The sequence below is a fragment of the Pseudonaja textilis genome, chromosome Z (assembly GCF_049901715.1).
Source record: "Pseudonaja textilis isolate UNSWEBS1 chromosome Z, rPseTex1.2, whole genome shotgun sequence".
Taxonomy (NCBI): Eukaryota; Metazoa; Chordata; class Lepidosauria; order Squamata; family Elapidae; genus Pseudonaja; species Pseudonaja textilis.
The window spans coordinates 94,195,081-94,217,345 of NC_142008.1; the positions used below are offsets into that span (position 1 = coordinate 94,195,081).

Here is a 22,265-nt window from a genome sequence, read left to right on the forward strand (position 1 = left end):
CAAATAACAATTTGCATCTAAACAATTTGGCAGTAATCCAAGAGCAAACTTTTCATATAATCTCAACAATAAAATTTTTTTCTGTTCATGCATATCACATGCGTGGTATTAAATAATATGTTATTAAAACAACAATGACATGATCTAGTTCTGCAAACTTATAGGGTCTTCTGCTATTGTTATATAAAGAAACGCACATATGAACAAAACTTACAAAAATATTTTCTATAGGCCAGCTGATTCAGCTAAGAATACCAAGGATTATTTTGCTTGCCTAGTCAGAATATCTCATTTTATAAGACATTCTCTTTCGTCATTTGTTTCATGCAGTTTGTACCACTCAATTACCACTGTGTTTTTCTTTTTCAGACAACGTGTACAGAGAATGTTTTGCAAATGGGACTTGGGCAGCCCGTGTGAATTATTCCCAGTGCCAAGAAATCCTCCATGAGGAGGTAAGGATATTGTATGCCCTGTTTCCCTGAAAATATAACCTACCCTGAAAGTAAGCCCTAGCTTGATTTTTACATGTGTACCCAATATAAACCCTACCCTCAAAATTAAGATCCCGCCCACTCCACAGTGCATGGGTAAAAATTAAGCTAGAGTGGGGATGTGTGGGTAGAGCTGCCCTACTATTACTTTTGGACAGTTGTAGCCAGGCCTTGCACACCCCGATACCTGCCTTGCCGACCCACTTCTTCTGCATCTAGCAAGGCTGGCAAGGCTTTCCTGAAGACCTCTGTAGCTGATAACAAAGCTCCAGATCAACCCAGAGCTCTGTTATCAGCTGTAGAGGCCTTCAGGAAAGCCTTTCCGGCTGCAGAAGTTGTTCCTGAAGGTCTCTGACAGCGAAAAGGAGGCCAGGGGCAACGTACACAAGTGAGGTTAGTCAGTGGATGACTTCCCCACTGACCTGGTGCATTTTTTGGTGGCAAAAAAATATAAAACAGGGTCTTATTTTGGGGGAAACACGGTAGTAGCCAGCTAATGTTGCTGTAATGTACTATAGAGCAGTATATAGGTAGTCTTTACGACAATAATTGAGCCCAAAATTACTGTTGCTAAGTGAGACAGTTGTTAAGGTAGTCTTGGCCCATTTTATGACCTTTCTTGCCATAGTTGCTAAATGAATCACTGCAGTTGTTAAATTAGCAACATAATTGTTAAGTGAATCTGGCTTCCTCATTGACTTTGCTCATCAGAAAGTCACAAAGAACTTGGGGCACTGCAGCCATCATTAAAGTATCTGAATTTTGATCATGTGACCATGAAGATGCCACAATGGTCATAAGTGTGAAAAACAGTCATAAGTCACTTTTTTCAGTGCCGTTGTAACTTCAAATGGTCACTAAACAGACTATTGTAAGTCAAGGATTACCTGTATAAATCTAAGTGCTATTGCTATTGCTGTCTATGGAGATTCTCAGTCATCCAGGTCACGGTTGACCCACAAGTGCTTTTTTCAAGAAGCAACAGGACTTTCTAGTTTTCTTTGAAGACGTTTCACTTCTCATCCAAGAAGCTTCTTTAGCTCTGAAGCATATTGCTATTGCTGTTAATATGAAGCAAATGGCCCAGATCTACACTATTCTTTTATTAATAAAAATGTGGACAGTAGTTCTATGCATATTTCAAAAATTACTTGGAAACATTTCTTTACACCTCATGTCAGCACAGCATCTTGCTGTTTATTAATCACATTTGGTGAGCTTGTAAAAAAAATATTGCTGATTTAATGAATCAGATCATTAACTGAGGCCTTTAAAGCCACTTTTCAAGTAAACACATTGTTTTTTTATTTCATATGGAAGTCTGAAAAAGACAGGCTATGAACAGTTGAGATTTTGGGGCTTTTTCAAGGTCCAAAGCATTTCATCTCAATCATTTTCGGAGTGTACAGAGATCTTAGCAATGAACAGATTGGAATAATTCATGGTTTCTGTTTATTTAATTAAACAAAAGAAAAAGGGAAACCTAAAAAAAGAGTAAAACAACAAAAAATGTGTATTTGTGTATGTGCTTGAATACATCTCAAATGTAAATGCAGACACAATTTTACATTAAAGGTTCAATCAAGGATGCACCTGTTCTTTTTAATTAAACATAGAAGGCAGTATTAGATATTGATATGGGTACAAATGGGAGATGCAGTGGCTAGAATGCTAGTCTGGGAGCAGAGAGATATCTTTTCAACTACATCTTATGGTTCTAAGCATTTGTGTTTTTAAATAAAAATCTAATGGGATTTGCGGAACTCTTTTCATGTGGAATGGAAATAATTTGAGATTTTAAATATTGAGTGTAGAAGTCTGGGGTCACCAATGTATGGGCTTATAAGCAATGCTTACAAACATTTCCATCTCAAACTGGGTTAGGGTTATTTAAAAAAATAATTTTAAATAATAAGTATTCTGCAAAGTGAAAAACTTGTCTCCAATATTTTCCTTATTTCCAAAAATGCTTCTGAGCACCAAATGCTCCATAATGTTTCCTAAGGCATAATAATGATAGATAGCTAAAGCATAGTGTTGTTTGAAAGTGTGCCCACTTATTTAATATAAAAATAAAGGTATGGACAGATAGTTGGGAACATCCTAACAGCAGAATATCTAGGATATGGCAGGTATCATTTGGGTAACTTAGTATTTTGTAAAAGATTATAGCCGTATGGCAACCACCTGAGAAGCTTTTCAAGAAGAGGTTGGGCAGCCATGGGATTTAAAAATGCAGCCTTTTCTGCACTTAAGTTGGTCTTTGATGGTTTGTCAATCACTAAAACAAGAGGTAGTGGTGAGTGCAAACATTTCCTGGCTTTATAGTTTCTACATGAGGGCAGGAGGTGAAGAAAGTATGCAAGGCCTTTTCGTTGTGCGGCCATTATCTGGAAAATCCCAGAAGGCTGTTAGTTAATTAGAATTTAACCAAGGTTCCTGGAAACATGATATATCCACTGTAGCAATTAAATTTAGCTGTCCTTGGGGGTTTGGATAGAAATCACAGGAGAGGAGGACTAAGTAATTAAATTAGCCAACTGCCCTGTTGTGAGACTGGCATCCACTGTGTGAATTAGCAATTAATGTGGAGAAAAATAGCTGGCCCTTTAAAAAAAAAAAGATGTTAGCATCTTAGACAGATAATGCAAATAATTCAGAATTACACACACACACACACACACACACACACCTTCCCCCCCATTTTTGGAGATCTATTAGGCCACCTTTTAGAAGGCGGGAACACCACCATGCAGCAATCTGCATTTCTAAATGACTGCTGGGCACTTTCTTCTTGTCTGTGGCTCCTCTTCTGTAACTTCCCAATATATCTTTCAGCAAAACGTTGTTCTCATTCATTGGTATAATTGCACATAGTTAATCTTAAAGCTTCTGCTAATCAATTTCACTAGAGCTTGGGAAATGATCCAGGAAAAACATCCTTCTTTCCAGAATGCATAGTTAAGCTATAGAATTAATTGCCATTGAATGAGTTAGCAAACAGATAATGCTTAGAGGGCAGTTGCTAATGCTGCTCCTGAGAAAAGATTGCTGTAAAATGATTTGTACCATCAGTGGGGTAGCCGAGTCATTACACTGTTGATCTGAGCTCTTGGCAAGCAATCAGTGTTGGGGTCAGAGAAAGCTCAATAAAAATCTGATTCTTTTGCCTTGATCTATCTTTTCTACTCTATTCTCACTGATACTAAATTCTTTACTACTTGTTCTTGGGGGTTCCAGTTTTAGGTCTGGCTCATTTTCTTTGGATCTGAACTAGGGGCCCAGCAATTTTGAAGTAAAGATTGGTGACCATGTATTCATCATCATGTTCTAGAATCACCATTTTCTAGAATCATATTCTTGTCTTATTTCTCACCTATTCTCTTGATCTCACAAACTCCTCTTGTGTCTTTCCCGTTGTAGAAGAGAAGCAAACTGCATTATCACATTGCTGTTGTGATTAACTACCTTGGGCACTGCATTTCTTTGGGGGCGTTGCTGGCAGCTTTTGTCCTCTTCATGCGACTTCGGTGAGTATTCACAAAAGTATAGGATCATCAGATGAAAAGATTCTCCTTTGAAACCTGACAGCTGGAATGCATGTATTTTTGGTGTCTTGGCTACACTGTGCCTACACTGTACACTGAGTGGTTTCTTTTCTCCTGCAGGAGTATACGATGTTTACGAAATATTATCCACTGGAACCTGATCACTGCTTTCATCTTGAGGAATGCCACATGGTTTGTGGTACAACTCACCATGAATCCAGAAGTTCATGAAAGCAATGTGGTAGGTTTAAGCTGAGTTTGGCAAAAAAAATAATTTAAGGTACAATTTAGGAAACTGAACCAGTTTTTTAAGGTCTTGACTACTTAGACTGTTGTGAAAATAAAATCTTTAAAAGATCATAAAATTTTACTGGAAAGCACTATGGAATTTAAAGATACTACCGATAGTGATTAGCCTGGTGGCAAAGGACAGATTTCTTATGCTAAAAACTCTAGTTTGAGTCCTTGGCATTAGCTGAGAAAAATCTCTGGAGACACAGAAACAATGCAGTACAGCTAGCCCACCAATTTAGTAATAAGGCCTATGGTCCACATGGAGCCCTCAGATGTATGGAATCAACAGTTGTGGTTCCTTTCTTTCTGTTTTGCATGTGAGCAAGGTCTTAATCAGGTTAAACTGTTGCCTTAACCCAGTGGTGGGATTCAAATAATTTAACAACCGATTCTCTGCCCTAATGATTTCTTCTAACAACTAGTTCACCAAAATGCTCAGAAAGTTAATAACCGGTTCTCCCGAAGTGGTGTGAACTTGCTAAATCCCACCACTGCCTTAACCTTTCAGGAGCTCAAAATAAACATTCTACCCTTTAGGATCATGATCTCCGCACCGAAAATCTGGTTCTGTCTGTGCCTATGTTTTGAAGTCTGGGCATGACATTCTTCAGAAAGCCTGGTAGAGCCAATGCACAAATGGCTTAATTCCTTACAGGCTGGCTGCCTATTTTTATTTTTAAAGGCACAATTTGATGGATTACAGTGTGACAACATAAATGGTTGAATCAGGAATCTCTGTACCAGTGATGGGATTCAATTTTTTTTACTGGTTCTGTGGGCGTGGCTTGGTGGGTGTGGCAGGGGAATGTAAAATCTCCAGTCAGAGGTGGGACTTGCCAGTTCTCCGAACTACTCAAAATTTCCGCTATTGGTTCTCTAGAACTGGTCAGAACCTGCTGAATAAGACCTCTACTCTGTACCAGGGTAGAGAACATATATGGTTTTCCCACATTTGATAGGCTGTTCTTCCCTGTGTATATGATCATTGGCTTAACTGATGGACGTTGATGGAAGATAAAGTCCAATAATAAATGGAGGATTACATGTCCTCTACTTCTGTTCTGTATGTTTCAGTAAGGAATCTGAGGATCATATATCAACCGAAAATAACAGCCCAATCTTTTGCTGTAGATACCAGTGTCTAATATAGTCAAAAAAGCTAATAGTTGTGGAAGCAAACACACAAACAAAGGGGAAGGACTTCAGTTGCACTACCACAACAGTCTTGTTGACATTTTTTTTCTGCAAACAATGCTGGCTGTCAAACTCATAATACTGTTTGCACTGCACAAAAATTAGGGAACATGGTTTTTTTAAATAAATTTCAAAACATGCTTTTGGTAGGAATCTACCAGAGGTGGTATTCAGCAGATTCTGACCAGGGGTGGGATTCTACCAGTTCGCACCTATTCACTAGAAATGGTTGTTAACATTCTAAGCAGTTCAGAGAACCGGTTGTTAGAAGAAATTACTGGCCTAATCCTGTAAGGAAGGCAGGAAGGAAGCATTCTGGTGTTGCTTACAGAAACTGCCTCTCTGTTAACCCTTATTACATTCTTGGCAGGAGTAGACTTCCTGTCTCAGGAACATCTCTGGAGTTTTTCCCCCTCCTTTGCTGGTACTTCGCTTGTGTGGAGTGACCATTTAAAGTTACAATGGCACTGAAAAAAGTGACTTATGACCATTTTTCACACTTACGACTGTTGCAGCATCCCCACAGTCATGAGCCACGCCAAGCCCACCAAGCCATGCCAACAGAACTGGTAATAAAATTTTTTGAATCCCATCACTGGAATCTACCTACTTTTTTCCTGCAAATGACTGAGAAATATATGAAGATTCTTTCCTATTTTTAGACCCACTTAATTTTCCTGCCTTTTGCCTTCTAGGATAAGCCAACACTTTATTTTAGATGTTAGTGTTATTTTCCCCATGCTTAAAACCTCATAATTTGAAATGTGACCTGTCTTCATTCTTGGGCTGTAATTTTTGCTCTTTCTTATGTTGCATTGCACTCCTTTTAAATGATTGGCTCATTCATCCGAGATTGCTGTTTCCTAAACCAGCAGTCACCAACCAGTGGGCTGCGGCCCATTGGTGGGCCATGAGAAAATTTTGGTGGGCCGCAGAGAAATCTCACCCTCAGAGCACCCCCTCCAAAGTGATTAATCCAGGCTGTGCAGAAACACAAGGCTGCATCACCCACATGGCCCGCAGGAACCCTCCCTGCCCACTCACTCCTTACCCAGTAAACTTGCCTGCTAAATTTCTATTTTTCCTTTTTCCGACCATCATCTGTTCTGCTGTGTCAGGAGATTTAGATTAGCTAGGAAGCAGGAAATGGTTGGATTTCTTGCTTTCTAGCTAGTTTTTAGATCTTCTGCTCTGCTTTTAAGTACAGCCAAACCTCCATTAGGACTGAAGGTTTGCTTGCAAGCAAATTCAGTGCAGACTCATGGCAAGCAAATTTGAGAGACTGAGCTAGCCGATGGCAGATAGATAGATCACTGAATGATTCTGTGAGCAACTCAACCTGCCTGCTTTGCCTGATTTTGGGTAAAAGTTGCTCTTTTTTTAATAAAAAAACCCAATATTTACATGCATGGTGTCTTGTGAGTTAATTTTGTGAGTTTGCTTGCTAGCAAATTTTATGTGACAGACTGAGCTAGCCAATGGCAGATAGATTTCTGAATGAATCTGTGATTCTGTGAGCAACTCAATCTGCCTGCCTGCTTTGCCTGATTTTGGGTAAAAGTTTCTCTTTTTTTATAAAAAAATCAATATTTATATAAATATTTATAATATTTACATACAAGCCATGCCCAGCCAGTCATGTGACCACCAGGCCACACCCACAAATTAGGCCATGCCCACAGAACCAGTTAGTGGTCCCTGGGATCTAAAATTATTAGTTTGGTGGTCCCTGAGGTCCAAAAGGTTGGCGACCGCTGTCCTAGACATGACATTTCACTCAGCAATTTCTGTGTTTTACAGTAATCTTGTTACAAAACAAATTTTTAGGAAAATTGCACAATTTAAACTGTAAAAAAGCAATTCCAGCACATTTAAATTCCAGGCATTTTACTGAATGTAAGCAGAATGATTGGCATAGAATAAATATAAATCTGTCAAACTTTTATAGAGAAAAATAGAACAATAATAAAAATAAAACTAGAATAATAAGTTGTAAGAAATGTTTTCCAAAACTGTTTAGTTAAATTCTTGCTAGTCTGGAGCATTAAGAAAGAACTATAGTTAGAAATAAAGTAGATAGCACTTTTTATGTCCAACATACATTTTCTTAATTTAGTGCATTTAGATAAGATTTCCTACAATGCTTACCTATGGTGATGAGAATGACAGTTCAGCACAAGGAGGACATTCAATGAATTTCAAATGTTGGCAGGGTATAGGAAACTGCGTAACAACTTGATTATGGATAGACTTTGCTTAGATTGTGTTAAGATACAGTGACTGGATTGGTTGTTCCATGGGCATCCACGGCTACTGGTGACCTTGATCTTTTACCACACCTTAAGAATAATAGTTCCTCGATTCTTTACCACATCTTAATGGTTTTTAATCAGCTGCCTATCCCAAAGCTTCCTGGAGCTCTCATTAATTAATTCTGGTTGTCCTTCACTCTGTAGCCGTGGTGCCGTCTTGTCACAGCTGCTTACAACTATTTCCATGTCACTAACTTCTTCTGGATGTTTGGTGAAGGATGCTATCTACACACTGCTATTGTTCTCACCTATTCAACAGACAAGCTGCGGAAGTGGATGTTCATCTGCCTTGGCTGGTGTGAGTGGCAAGGAGAAGGGCGGGAAAGGGTTGGTGCATCTAAGTAAGTTTGTTGGGTGATAGGAGGCATCTCCTGAAAAGAATTCCCTCAATATATCCAATTGGCACAGATAGGAAGAGAACTCAACCCATCTAGTGATATCTGGTAGACAAAGAAATATACAGGGGCATCACTATATTATTTTTTAATTTAATCACACCTGAACTAGCATAAAAGTTGGATATCAGGAGGAGGGGAGGATAAAAATTCTGGAGGAAGATGTTATAATCTTTATCACTCTAAGTTTAGGCAAAGACATGCCCCAAGATTTTTCATGGCCTGAAGTGAAGAGCAATTCTTCTGAAACAGTTTGCAGTTGCCTCTTAATATTCATCATCCACTATATCCAAGAGTTGCTTCTGTTTGCCTACTAGAACTTTACACACACTCTATAACCTTTCATCTTTATTACTATACAAATTCTGGATCCAATTTTGCCACTACAAAAATTCAGAAACAATCTATCATGTTACTTTTACTGCTGATACTGAAAAATTAAAGGAGATCCTGTGGTTGAATCATGATAAGATATTGATATCCATATGGTCTTGATCCCACTATCCCGCAGACCCGGGGGTGACATGTGAATGTTCTAGACTGCATAATGGGATCCTGTGTTTCCTGGGTACAGTTGTTTTATTGCTGTGGGTTTTGTTTCTATTTGGATGCCTTTAATTCTTTTCTAACCATTTGGAGTGGCAAGTTGACATCTTTATAAATTGAACAAATAAAAAAACCAATAAATAAATTATAAGTCCCTATTGAAATGAAGTACGTTTTAAATGTTCAAATAACTGCTTTTCTGCTTTGGTATTAGAAACAAAATATGAGAGTAAACTCAGAATCATACATTTATCTTTTTGGTCGCCTAGAGTCAACACTTACTTGATGGCACATAATCATTTTGCACAGATTCAATGTATTCAGAAAACCCAGAAAACTGCCCCAGAACATCTAGATCAGTCCTATCATTCGGCAAAGTCTTGGAGAAGCCCTTTTTCATGCCATGAAAAGGAAACAGTTTACTGCTCAGATGGGGGAGATATGCCACCATAGGGGTTACAATAATTATACTGGCTTTTGGCCCAAATTCATCTTGTGTTGGATTGAGTTTTCATATGCTGCTTCAGCCTTGGGAGAAAAATGTCCTGGTTCAGGAAATAGAAAGGTTTCTGGTTGTTTGTGTGGATGAAGCTGGATCCCTTCATGTTGAACCTGTTATTGGATCTTGTGTTGATGGCACCACTAAATCTACTTGTTCTATTCACAGGCATCCCTTTCCCCATCATTGTTGCCTGGGCCATTGGAAAACTCTACTACGACAACGAGAAGTAAGTCAATCCCACACCCACTTTTCTGCTACTATGGCAATGACTTCCAAGTCAAGCTTGTGTTACCATACAGTGGGTGGGTGCCCTGCTGGCACCCAAAAAGCATGAATCATTTTGCAATCAAGAATGGTCTGAAATTATTTCAGGTTAGGTAGGAGGGGTAAGTAGCCCCACTTACAGGCCTCCTCTTGTTCATAGTGGTTACCTCTTTTCTCTCACCTTTCTCAATAGCATGAATCTGACCAAAGCAATTTATCTATGCAAAATGTAGATTTTTCCATTTTCAGATTGCCTGCAAATCAGAAGTTGCCTTGGATTGCAATATCCAAGTAGAACTCTAGTTAATGAGGGTAGGGACTGTTTATAAATATATTAGATGTATATGCTATCTTTTCTCTAAGAGATGAAGGTAGCTTAGCCTTACACGGAGATCTCCCATCATTTCTTCCACATAGGAACAACCCTGTGAAGTAGGCTGAGCTGGCAGCAATTGACATACTGCAATTTGCCTAGTGAGTTTTCATTCATATAAGAATGGGTTTGAACTTGATTGCCCTGGTTTCCAGTGCAATGTATTAATGGTTATACCCACCAGCTTCTGTTAAAAGAATTTAATTTACAGTTAATCAGTTAAAAATGCAATAAAATTTTACAGCATACAAAATAAAACAGCAAACAGAACATTAAAACAATGCAAAGTAAATGCAGCATCAAAAACATTTAAGGAATTCCTTTTTCAAGTTGTGTAGAAAGAGGCATTTCCACAGTGCGATTATTATGTTCAGATGTTGCAGGGAATATAATCTCTACTTGAAAAAAATATCTTGCTTTATTGAAGTTATTTCATAGGTCTTTCTAATTGCTACATTGAAGAAGTAGAATATGAAAAGTATTGATGTTTTTGAACTCTGATGTTGAAGAAGACTTTTGAGAATACCATGGACAGCCAAATAAATAAATAAATGGATAGTGAAGAAATCAATCTAGGTTCTCGCTGAAGTCATGATTTAGGCTCAATTTACTATACATTTGGACATATTATGCAAATATCTATAGTAGCTGTCATGGAAGAGTTGAAGATAAAGGTGAACGAACTAATTTACAGAGACAATAGGTATATCAATGGAAGACCTGAAGGAATATGTTAGGGACAGTTTATCCCGTAGAAAAACTCTCGATGTAGTTGCTATGAGTTGATATTGATTTGATAGCACACAATAAATCAAGTTACTACGTCTCACCCCAATCCATTTTGCAGATTTGTTGTGTAAATAAAAAATTATACAACATATATTAACTCACTAATATTTTCTCCACTTCCTTCAGCTTTCTGATACACAACACAGCTGAAACTCTGCCTGCTTTGTTCCTCTGTGGAACAAATACTTGATACAAATAAGTATCTAGTATATTCTAGTACTCTTTAGTATTTTGCCTTTTTTAAGATGGTAGTAGAGGAGAAATAGCAACATCTAGGGCATAAGTCTTGTGGGGGGGTAGGAAATCTGCTCTTTAGGACTGCAGCTGTTATCATCTTCAACCTGCATTGCTGATGGTAAGGGACTATAGAAATTGCAGTTCAGATTTTCCAAAAATACCGTTTCTTTCCTCTGGGGTTTCTCATGTGCTTTGGTTCCTTACCATTCCAAATTCAGGAAAATAATCTGATAAGTCTTTGTTTACTGTAATAAAGCAAGATTTGTTTGTCCCATTAGAACAAATAAGCTTGAGACACTGTATTGTATTTTCCCTGAAGGGCAACAATGGTACAGGCAAGGAAGAGTCAATCTTTTCTTCACCTCAAATATCATGGTGTAAATCTAACTTCTGTTCTCCTTCACTGTTAATTATACACTCTGCTGCTGCTTTTTAGAAACCTATAAGGATCTAAGCCTGGAGCTTCAATATCCCAGTCTAATTCAGCTTTTATTATTAGGGCTTGCACAGTTGGTCAAGTTTCAAGGTGCTGTGAGGTTCTTTGTGACTGTGGCTAGCAAAAGTGGAATGGTTAATGAAAACTGAAAAAATCTTGAAAAAAAAGTATATCATTCAATCACAGACTAGAATTCAGCCAAAAAGAGACTAACAGACCAGACAAACCAAGTACCTCTAATGAAACTCAAAAGACACCATTCATTTAAACACCATTCTAATTTAACAAGAGCAGATAAAGTGTTTTCCCTGTACCCTTGGCCCTCCATTCCCAAGGATTTGATAATGGCAGACTTAGCAACCTCCTGGCAAGCCTTCCATCATAATTAATCAAGCAGACAAACAGGATTGATTTCAGGCTGCCACCTTTTACCTTAATTGCCAGTCCTGATTTTCATTTCCATGCTAAGTCCTAACTGAGGTCATGGCTGAAACCAGGTTACAGTCTTGTAATCAGCTACAAGCTGTTTAAAAAGCATTCCTCATTTGGGATAAAAGGTATGCAACTTTCTCTGCAAAGACACAGCAAATGCAAACATAGGCACTTTGAAGCATTGGCTGGCAAACTTCATCTGTGTGAATGCTTGAGAAACTGCAGGAATACAGGACCTGATACTTAAGAATTGGAGGCCACAAGAAAAGGTGAGTTAATATTGCTCCACCTCCTCCATAATATAGTCCAAAGAAAAAACACACTGGCAGCTAAAAGCATTTTAAAACCCATATTTGATGATGTGATTTGACATCTACTGGATTTATTGGAAGTTTTGCATATCAAAATAGGATGAATAGTTCCATTAACATTTTAAGTAAGAATAACCTACCCCTAGTGAAAGTAAAACTGCACAGTGCAGAATATTATACATTAAAAAAGGCAATTATATTTTCATAAGTACCAGGGGACACGTCTCTTGATGCTACTGGGTCCAGACCAAACAAACATCTTTATTTAGCAGAAAGTCTCTTGGTCCCATAAAACATTTTTAGAAAATAGAAGTGATACAAAAGGTTTTTGGGACCTTCAAAAGAAACAATGACCTGAGGAATGAAAGAGCTGTTTGGAATCTACTTCTCTTGTTTACTTTCTGGTAGATGAATGCTTTTTGATTGGCTACTTCTCATCTACCAGAAGGTAAACCAGAAATTGATCTCTACCTGATCGCATAGTCTCAGCATTCCAAATGTCTTTATTGGCTAATGATATACTTTATTCTCAGCAGATATTATTTTTCTTGCTGTGTACTTTACAATATGTACTGTATTTTACAACAATGCAGGATTTTTTCCTGTGATTTCAAAGCGATTTAGCGAGGGAGAAGTTTCCAGGCTTCAAAAGTTCAGCAGTTGGAAGTGCTTAGCTTTTAATAAAATGATTAAAGAAATCTTTTTTTCACACATAAGAATTCTGGACTATTGTAATTATTCATAAGCCAGTGTCTACTGATAAACATAAAATATAAGGTAGATTTTACTCTTCTTAATTTATATTTTTATTTGAGTATGTTTCAGTTTCACCTTGTTAATAAATAAGGCAGTGAATAGATCGTATCTTTAATTTTTTTTAAAAAAAATGAAGATTAAATATTGTTTTGTTACAAAAGTAAAGTTATTAAAAATAATATTCTAGACTATAATGGATTTCTCTCCTAGAGCAAATTATGGCTTTTGAGTAGACTGTCAGTAGACTATGAATTAATCAAAAAATATTTTTCTTTGCCTTGCTTCTCTGGAGAGGGGCTAATTGTTGAATGTCAAAAGGCACCCAGCATCCAAACAGTGAGACTTTTTTTTAATGTACTATTGGGCAGATTGTAAGTGTTATTATTTCATGTAGCTGAAACAAAATATGTATTTGAGTCTTGAACTCTACCTCTGCTTCAGCTATATTTAAAGTCAATGTTTTTAAAACTTGGCAACTTTCAGATGTGTGGACTTCAGTTCCCAGAACTGCCCACCTGAATTCTGAAAATTGGAGTCACCATATCTTAAAAGTGCCAAGTTTGAAAAACATTGATTCATCTGTTTGTGTTTTAATTTACAGGTGCTGGTTTGGAAAGCGTGCAGGAGTTTACACTGACTACATCTATCAAGGTCCAATGATACTGGTGCTGCTGGTAAGAGTGGAAGTCCCCTCTTGTACAATGCCAAAATTTTCCAGGGTGACTAGAGGCAAAAGAGAAGAGCATTTCCAATACAGTAATTATGAATGAAAAAAGAGATCTGGCAAGATCTGTTAATTATTAGTAGCAGAAAAATGTGCAAACTAATGTGTCTCTCTTGTTCAGCTCTGAAAAGATAGAACCCTGTTCTGCTCTGCCTCTGGTCCTCCTGAATGTAACTCTTTACACTTTCGTACTGGAAAAATAATATTTTGACTTGCTTTGCATCAGGGAGTTATTCTCAAGTTGTTTTTCTTCCTTCCTTTTTCACTCTCATGACATTACAAAAAGACCTAATTTTATTAGTGTCAGTAGGTTGGGCAAGAAACAAAGTGAGCATTAAAAATTTCCTTGCAAGACACTTCTCCACTAAGAATACAAAACCATTTTTTCAGTTATGTAAAAAAGGAGAACTGAAGAAGTCCAATGATTTCTTTCCTTGTGGGTAATCATTTCCACAAGACAAGGGTTACAGGAATAGAGAGATCTCTCCTCCAAAGCAATGTCACATTTTGCTATCTTAAAGTAACAACAAAAGAATGATACATCTCTTGAATTAGTTTTCTTATATTCCCTTCTTTCTTCCCACACCTCCTCTTTCCACTCCATTTTGTCCTGCTGCTGTACTTCCCTGCCAATTTCTCTCACCCTATCACCACTGTATGAATTGAACGCAGCATACTTCACACACATTCCCTATTCCCAGCAGGCCTGCTAATAATGTTCTTTGATGAAGATAATAGTCACTGCCTTATTAACCTAACCATGTCTCTGTTGCAACCTTGGTCAATGCAGAGTCCTGGGGAGAAAGTGGGAAGTGATTGTATTGTTAGAGGCTGATGCCAGGCATACAGAAATATTGCAGTTGTTTCTGTTCTCTGTGAACTGTGGTCATTATGTTTCCGAATCTGAGTATTAAATTATACTTGAATTGACAGAGCCAGTAGGACACAAGATCCTCAATTAGAAATTACAGCAATCGATCTCCGGAAAATCTTTCGGTCCAAAGTTGTTTCAATTCCATTCTTCCAAAGATACTTTCCTCAAATAAAAGCTTCTCAAATAGGGGCCTATACCTTCTATAATCCCCAATGGTTTGGTGTTATGTATATAAAGCATAAATATGGTTTGAAACGCACTAAACAATTTGGAATATATTGCTGGGTGCCTTAGGCACTGATCTTCTGCTTCCTATGTAATATAAGACAGGACAAGAGATTGAATGCTGATTTAATACTTTCTCATGGGAAGAAAGGGAATAGGGGATTTCAATTCTCCATTCAGCTTTTACACATGGTGCTGACCCAGAATTTAGCACTAAATATGACTCGGGTATTTGATCCTGCTTCCTGCACTTTAAATGCCTAGGGTTTTGTTTGTAGAGAAGAATGCTATTTGTTTTGTGGACAGTGATAATGCTGTCAGACTGCCAGCACAATTCTAAAACATTGCTAATCTTTCTGTCCCGGTCCCTACTGTCAGTAGTGAAAGATTTAGACCAGGGGTGTCAAACTCAATTTCATTGAGGGCCACATCAGGGTTGTGTTTGACCTTGGGGCCTGGGGAACGTGCCCTGGATGGGCATAGCCAGGGTGGCCATGACCAGCTTGACATCACTCTTTTCTAATCCAGGTATCAGCAGCAAGTCAAAACAGATCTCTAAAGTAATCACATTAGTTAATATAATACTCCGTAAGAAAAACAAATAGATAACATCTTTTCCAGTCCAGATGTCAACAATAATATCCCCAAGAAACAATATATTTTAACACTAATCAAATCAGCCAACTTTATAGTCCTTATTTTTACATAAAATCATCTTGTTCTTTAATCCATTTGAATGATCCTTTTCCCTTCTCTCTAATTTCTTCAAAATTCTAAAAGCCTTTTTGTAAATTCAGCAGGAACAATTACTCTCTTGACCATTTTTTGCATTAAAAATATTTTTATTTTCTTCTTAATTTTTAGAGCCGCATCCATTTTTTAATATATCCAGTGATAAATTCCTGTTCATATTGTTCTCCATAATCATGTGAGATAATTGTTTTCCTTCCACTCTACCTTCTGGGAACAGGGTATTCATAAAAACACAATCTAACTAAAAATGTTGATTCAAGGTCCAGTTGCCATTCCTCAACCATTTTTTCTGAATGCTGCTATAAGTTGATTATGCTATTATATTGCCAACACTGAAAATATTTATGCATTTATTCTTTAAAATTAATTTCAAACTCTTAATATTCAAAATAAAATATTCCAATATTCTCTGAGACCTTTATTTACAACTTTTTGTAGCCCCAAACCTGTCTTGCTGTTTGCTGCTTATATTGAATTCTTAAAGCTTAAAAATATACACTTAATTTTTTCTTATATAAGGATTGTAGGCACATCCAATAAACTTTTTGTTCTATGGGCAAGCTGATACTAATAAAAACAACCAGTTCAGCTTTTGTTCTATTGCGTACTCATAAATACACAACAAAGAAAAACAACAATGATGATGTGCTGAAGACTTCAGCAAGGTATGGCACTTAAAAGAAAGAAATATATGAATGTTATTGCATAATACTGAATTAATATATTGCCCATTGGTCTGAGATCCCCACATTCCATCTCCATATGGGTTTGTTCCATATGGAGATGATTAATTATTAAAAAATCCCCCCACTTCCACTCTGTTATATACTGGTTCCTTCCTTAGCTATCTTAGCTTTTTAAAATGTTAATATTTATCATTTTTAGGTGATTTTTTTATTTAGTGGTAAGCTGCCTAGGATCATTGATGAAGAGAGAGCAGATGTGTAATAAAATAAATGAATAAAAATCAATATAAAACTAGAAAGTGAATAATAGCCGATGCAATAGACAATAGTACTTTATCTGATGTTAGCGCAAACACCAATCCAACAATATGATCAGGGAATGGAGGCAATGTTGAATTTACAGAGTTTGCTTTACAAACAATCAGAGTTGGAAGGGACCTTGTAGGTCATCTAGTCCAACCTCCTGCCCAAGCGGGAGATCCTACCCCATTTCTGACAAATGGCAGTCCAATCTCTTCTTGAAAGTCTCAAGTGATGGTGCTCCCACAACTTCCGAGGGCAAGCTGTTCCATTGGTTGATTGTTCTCACTGTCAGAAAGTTTCTCCTCGTTTCCAGGTTAAATCTCTCCTTGTTCAGTTTCCATCCATTATTCCTTGTCTGGCCTATAGGAGCTTTAGAAAATAGCTTGACCCCCTCCTCCCTGTGGCAGCCCCTCAAATATTGGAAGACCGCTATCATGTCTCCCCTGGTCCTTCTCTTTACTAGACTAGCCAAGCCCAGTTCCTGCAACCGTTCGTTGTATGTTTTAGCTTCCAGTCCCCTAATCACCCTGGTTGCTCTTCTCTGTACTTTTTCTAAAGTCTCAACATCTTTTTTATAATGTGGTGACCAAGACTGGATGCAGTACTCTAGGTGTGGTCTTACTAAGGCTTTATAGAGTGGTATTGGTACTTCCCTTGATCTTGAATGTATCCCTCTGTTAATACAATTTAGGATTGCATTAGCTTTTTGGCAGCTGCTGCACACTGCTTGCTCATATTTAGCTGGTTGTCCACTAAGACTCCAAGATCCCTCTCACAGTTACTGCTATTGAGCCTAGTTTCACCCAGTCTAGATGTGGACTTTTGGTTTTTCTTGCCTAAGTGTAGGTGCTTACTTTTCTCTATACTGAATTTCATTTTATTGGATATGGCCCAGTGTTCTAGTCTGTCAAGATCCATCTGGATCTTGAACCTATCTTCTTGGGTGTTAGCTATTCCTGCCAGCTTAGTATCATCTGCAAATTTGGTAAGTTCCCCTTCTATTCCCTCATCTAAGTCGTTAATGAAGATATTGAACAGTACTGGGCCTAAGACGGAATTAAACAGAGAGGTCTTGTTTTCTATTGATTAGTAACAGAAGATAAAAACCACAAACTGAATTTTCTAATCTATTCTAATGGAAACACTTCCAAGGAAAGAAAAGTACATTTGATAAATTCTTGACAAATAAAATCTATCTCCTTTAAATAGTTAAGAAAATGAATAGTTGAGAAAATAGCTCCTCCCAGTGGCAGAGAATGAAGTACACTGAAAAATTAAAATTAAAAAGTGCATTTCGCTATTATATTGGAAATTTTAAAACAATGTATAAAATGTATTTTCAAGACAGGCTGTGCATATTCTGTGAGAGTTGGAAACTAGACTGAATTTCTTAAATCTATATATAAATATATCATTATAGCACCATGAATAACTAAGCAAATGGGAATGGCTCAAGTGAAGATCCCATAGGACATTTAGTATACACTATGAGAAGACAAATACTTATTGGTTTGCATGCAGATTGATATGGAGCCATTTCAGCTTGAATATGTGTGTATGTCTTTTGATGGGTATCAAATATTCAGAAAGTCCATGGTTTAAATAAGGACTCAATCATTAACTTGTTATTTGACTGTTCCTGAACTTTACACTGGGATGTACCTGAGTCCATTATATGAGGCTAATAAGTAATGTAACCTGATGAAATGGTTGCACTGCGATGACAAAATTTCTCTAAGCTTTTCTAAGTCTTCCCATTTTCAGACCATCTTCTATAAATAACATGCTGCTATTTTGAAAAATGGAGGTGTTGAGACTGTCTATTTTTTTTAGCATTTTGTACCTGATGGGGTTATTCCTGACTTGCTGGGGGAAAATGCAAGGATTAATAAGCAATACGGATGTTAACAAGTACAAGTAACAACAAGATAATGATGTTTCGGTACTATTCCAACTCTTCTACGCTCTATAATGGATTCAGTTAAGGAATAACTTTAACACACAACTTGGTATAAAATGCTCCCTGCCCAGTTATTTTATCAGTTTCAAATTGATTTCTGTTTCTGTTCCAGATCAATTTTATTTTTTTATTCAATATTGTCAGAATCCTAATGACCAAGCTTCGGGCTTCGACCACCTCAGAGACCATACAGTACAGGTATTTAACTTAGATGGGAATGAGCAGTGTAAGAGGGAAAAGTAGAGAGAGGGTTATAAGAAGGCCTGTCCTAAAAACAAGACCAAGCAGCTTCAAGAGGGAGATGCAGGAAGGTCAGCAGAGTTACTGCGAGGCAACAGTGTAGTTGGGAGAAAGCATACCAAACCAACACCCTTACTAATCTATTGGTCTCAGAGAGAACAGAGAATAATGTCTCATTACCAGCACTGAAGTAGGATTCAGTATTAGGCCAATTCAAGTTTTATTGGGTGGAAGCCAAGTCATGTCCTTTTCCTCATGAAGAAAAGGGTGTCTGGCATGGAAAACAGATTGTAAGGTTGAATATTGATATACAGTATACTGTACAGTATATGGGAAAATGTCTGGTAAAATGTAATGTTTTTGTGTAGAATATTCCTTGTCAACAACAGGTCAGAAGAAGTTGCAATTATTCTTTGGCCTGATGCCCTAATTTTCTATTTGCAAGAAAGCCGTGCATACATATAGCACATCTGGATTTATCAACTTCTCCGCACTTGTTCTGCTACCTAAGGTTCAGCATAATAATTCACTGGTGCAGCAGTGAGATACTAGCTGGATATTTGATTTTCTAATTGATAGGCCCCAGTTTGTGTAAGTTGGAAGAAAAGTTTCCAATTCCATCTCAAATAAGGGTTCCCCACAGGGCTGTGGCTTGAGTCCATTACTGTTCACCTTAATGACCCATGACTGCCAAGTCTACAACGAATCACATTGTGAAGTATGTGTATGACACGGCAGTGATAAGGCTTATCTGGGATGACAATGAAGACTCTTATATGGAGGAGGTGAAAGCTTTCATGGACGGGTGCAATAAAAATAACTTGGTTTTGAAAAGGAGATCATTGTTGATTTTAGAAAGAGCTGGCATAATCATACTCCACTTTGTAGCAAGGCTGCAGCTGTGGAGGTGATCAGTAGTATTAAGTATCTGGGTGTGCAGATAACTAAGGACCTGACTTGGTCTTTCGTAAGTTATCTTTAGGGAAGTGTACAAACTAGTGTTTGCATTTTTTACATGGGATGAAGAGGCAAACATCTTTCTCTTTCTGTCCTGGCCCTTTTGCAGAGGCACGATTGAAAGTATTTTAACAAACTGCATCACTGTTTCATTTGGTGGCAGCAGTGCCTCAGATAGAAAGTTCATACAGAGAGTGGTAAGGACAATTGAGAAAATTATAAGAAGCTCACTTCCCATTAATCAGGATACTGCTTATAAGCGCTATGTGCTTAGAGCTCAAAGCATTGTCAGAGACCCCACACAACCACTTCGTGGTCTGTTTCTGTTGTTCCCCTCTGGGAGGTGGTTTCGGAATATCTATAGTAGGACTACTAAATTCTGTAACATGGCATCCTTCTTGTAAACTCATAGGGTTCTTTTATTTCCCAGCATACAAACATTTGAACTAGACTGTAATGTTTCTCTGTGTCATATATGTGTATATATGTGGGTATATACATAAAGATTATCTTTTGAGAACTGAATGCAACAAAATTTCATTTTAATGTATGCTGATTAGTGTACATTTAAAGAGACAATAAAGATTTCTACTCTACTCTAAAGATTATAGTCTGGATGGTAACATGTATTCTCTTCCTTCAGGAAAGCGGTGAAGGCCACCCTTGTGCTCCTTCCATTATTAGGAATAACCTACATGCTCTTCTTTGTTAACCCTGGGGAAGATGAAATATCCAGAATAGTCTTCATTTACTTCAACTCCCTTTTGGAGTCCTTCCAGGTAGGCAGAACCTCACAAAAATCAGAGCTGAAATGAATTGGGAGGATGGAAACATGCTATTCATATCGATCTGATTTTTTCAGAGATATTATATATAAGGTATATGGACATCTTATCTTAAAGGCATTTTATGTATTTATTTAACTTGTTGCTCTTCCACCATTCCCACTTATGTACTCTGTTCTTATCAATAAGCTGCAGGAGCAGTGTTTTTCACACACTTTCTTCCTGCTTCAAGAAATGGGGAACACACATCAATATAATCGAAGGAGGACCACTTACTAAAAGGTTGACAGACCCAAAAGGCTAAAAGTGTTTGAATTTGTATTTAATTTAAATGTAACTACATTTAAAAAATGCAAATAGTTGAAAAACTCTCCAAGAATTGAATGATATTCTTTATGACATTCAAATTTCAATTCAGTGAAATTTTCAGTGGCAAGAACCCACTTTGCAGGTTGTGTTCAAGGCAGTGCAGGCCTCAGATTGTGTATTTTTGTTACCAAGAATCCCATTCTTTGAGTTAAATACAGTCCATTTTCTTGTACAATGCTGGGGGGAATATGTTGTATCTCTAATCAAAATCTTCCGATAAATGTAAAAAATTCAGAGATTGCCAATGTGCAAACAAGGAGAATCCAGCAGTAGAAAGTCCACTACACTATTAGATAATAGGCAAAAGACAAGTCATGTTGTAGAGCAGATTTACAGATTAGAAACACGAATGCTAGTATGTGTCTGTTGAAAGACATTGAACCTGCTTCGTAGAAAGCGTGGGAATCATGGCAATTTGTTTCTCTTCTCTAAACAGTAATTGATTCCATCATCTTTTCCCTTCTCCATCCAGGGCTTTTTTGTCTCTGTTTTCTACTGTTTCCTGAACAGTGAGGTGAGTTGGGGTTGGAAATGAAGGAAAGAGGAGATTAGTTATTAACTTTCTTTGGGAGAATTGAGAGCTAGTATTACAGGTTTTTAAAAAAACCCAGAATATAGCAAAGGGAATATGAAGAAATTAAGTTTTTAAAGTTTCAAATGTTGGTTTAATTTTTGAAATTGAAATTCAAGTGTCTTTTAGTATTTAAATGTTCTTTTTGAGGAACACCTTGAAGACAACAATGCTGCTTGGTATAAATATGATAAATTTAATATCTTTATTAAAGGTATATCTAATACTTTTAAACAATTTTAGACAATTGTGAGGGGAAGACATAAATGAAAACTTTTTTTAAACGTTGAGAACAATTTTAAGATGGAAGACTTCTTGGGATTTTCCTTTCCAAATATTTTGTTCCCAGCTTTTAAGGAGAATTGATGTAATGTCTAGAGTAGTCTTTCTCAATCTTGTGTTATGTAGGAATTCCCAACAAGAATGGTAAATGGGCATGCTAAATTAGAACGCTAGCCTTTCTACAGGTAGTCCTTGACTTATGACCACATTTGGATCTTAAATCTCTGTTCGCTAAGTGAGATAATTGAGTTTAAGTGCCCCCTTTAACAACGCTTCTTGCAACAATTGTTAAGTGAATTTACTGCGTGTCAAAAGGTGATCACCTAACTCCAGGACATATCAGCTGTCATAAATGCGTACCAGTTTTCTGGCATCCAAATTTTGATCACATGACCATGGAGATGCTGCAACAATTGTGTGAAAAATAGCCATAAATCACATTTTTTCAGTGTTAACTTTGAACAGTCACCAAGTTTATGAATCTTAAGTCAAGGATTACTTCCTATATATTCCTAAAATATGTACAAACATGAGTTTGAGAAAAATTGGCTTAAAGAGAATCAAGACAAACTGCATGCTGGTAGTTTTATGTCTGAACAAGGAACACTCATTCCTGAAGAATATCTGTGTCCAAATTAAAGGGCAAGAACTTT

At 37.2% G+C, this 22,265-nt stretch overlaps 1 protein-coding gene across 2 annotated transcripts in view; it reads left to right on the plus strand.

The window, feature by feature from the left end:
* The window catches only part of CRHR1 (corticotropin releasing hormone receptor 1), a 95,375-nt gene that overhangs the window by 71,405 nt on the left and 1,705 nt on the right, over positions 1-22,265 (plus strand). For both annotated transcript variants that reach the window (XM_087916482.1, XM_087916481.1), the window contains 9 exons: positions 370-455; positions 3,918-4,024; positions 4,163-4,283; positions 7,987-8,140; positions 9,451-9,511; positions 13,485-13,557; positions 18,521-18,606; positions 20,249-20,384; positions 21,232-21,273. In XM_087916482.1, coding sequence (XP_087772608.1) covers positions 370-455; positions 3,918-4,024; positions 4,163-4,283; positions 7,987-8,140; positions 9,451-9,511; positions 13,485-13,557; positions 18,521-18,606; positions 20,249-20,384; positions 21,232-21,273 — 866 coding nt within the window. The remainder of the gene's footprint in view (positions 1-369; positions 456-3,917; positions 4,025-4,162; positions 4,284-7,986; positions 8,141-9,450; positions 9,512-13,484; positions 13,558-18,520; positions 18,607-20,248; positions 20,385-21,231; positions 21,274-22,265) is intronic.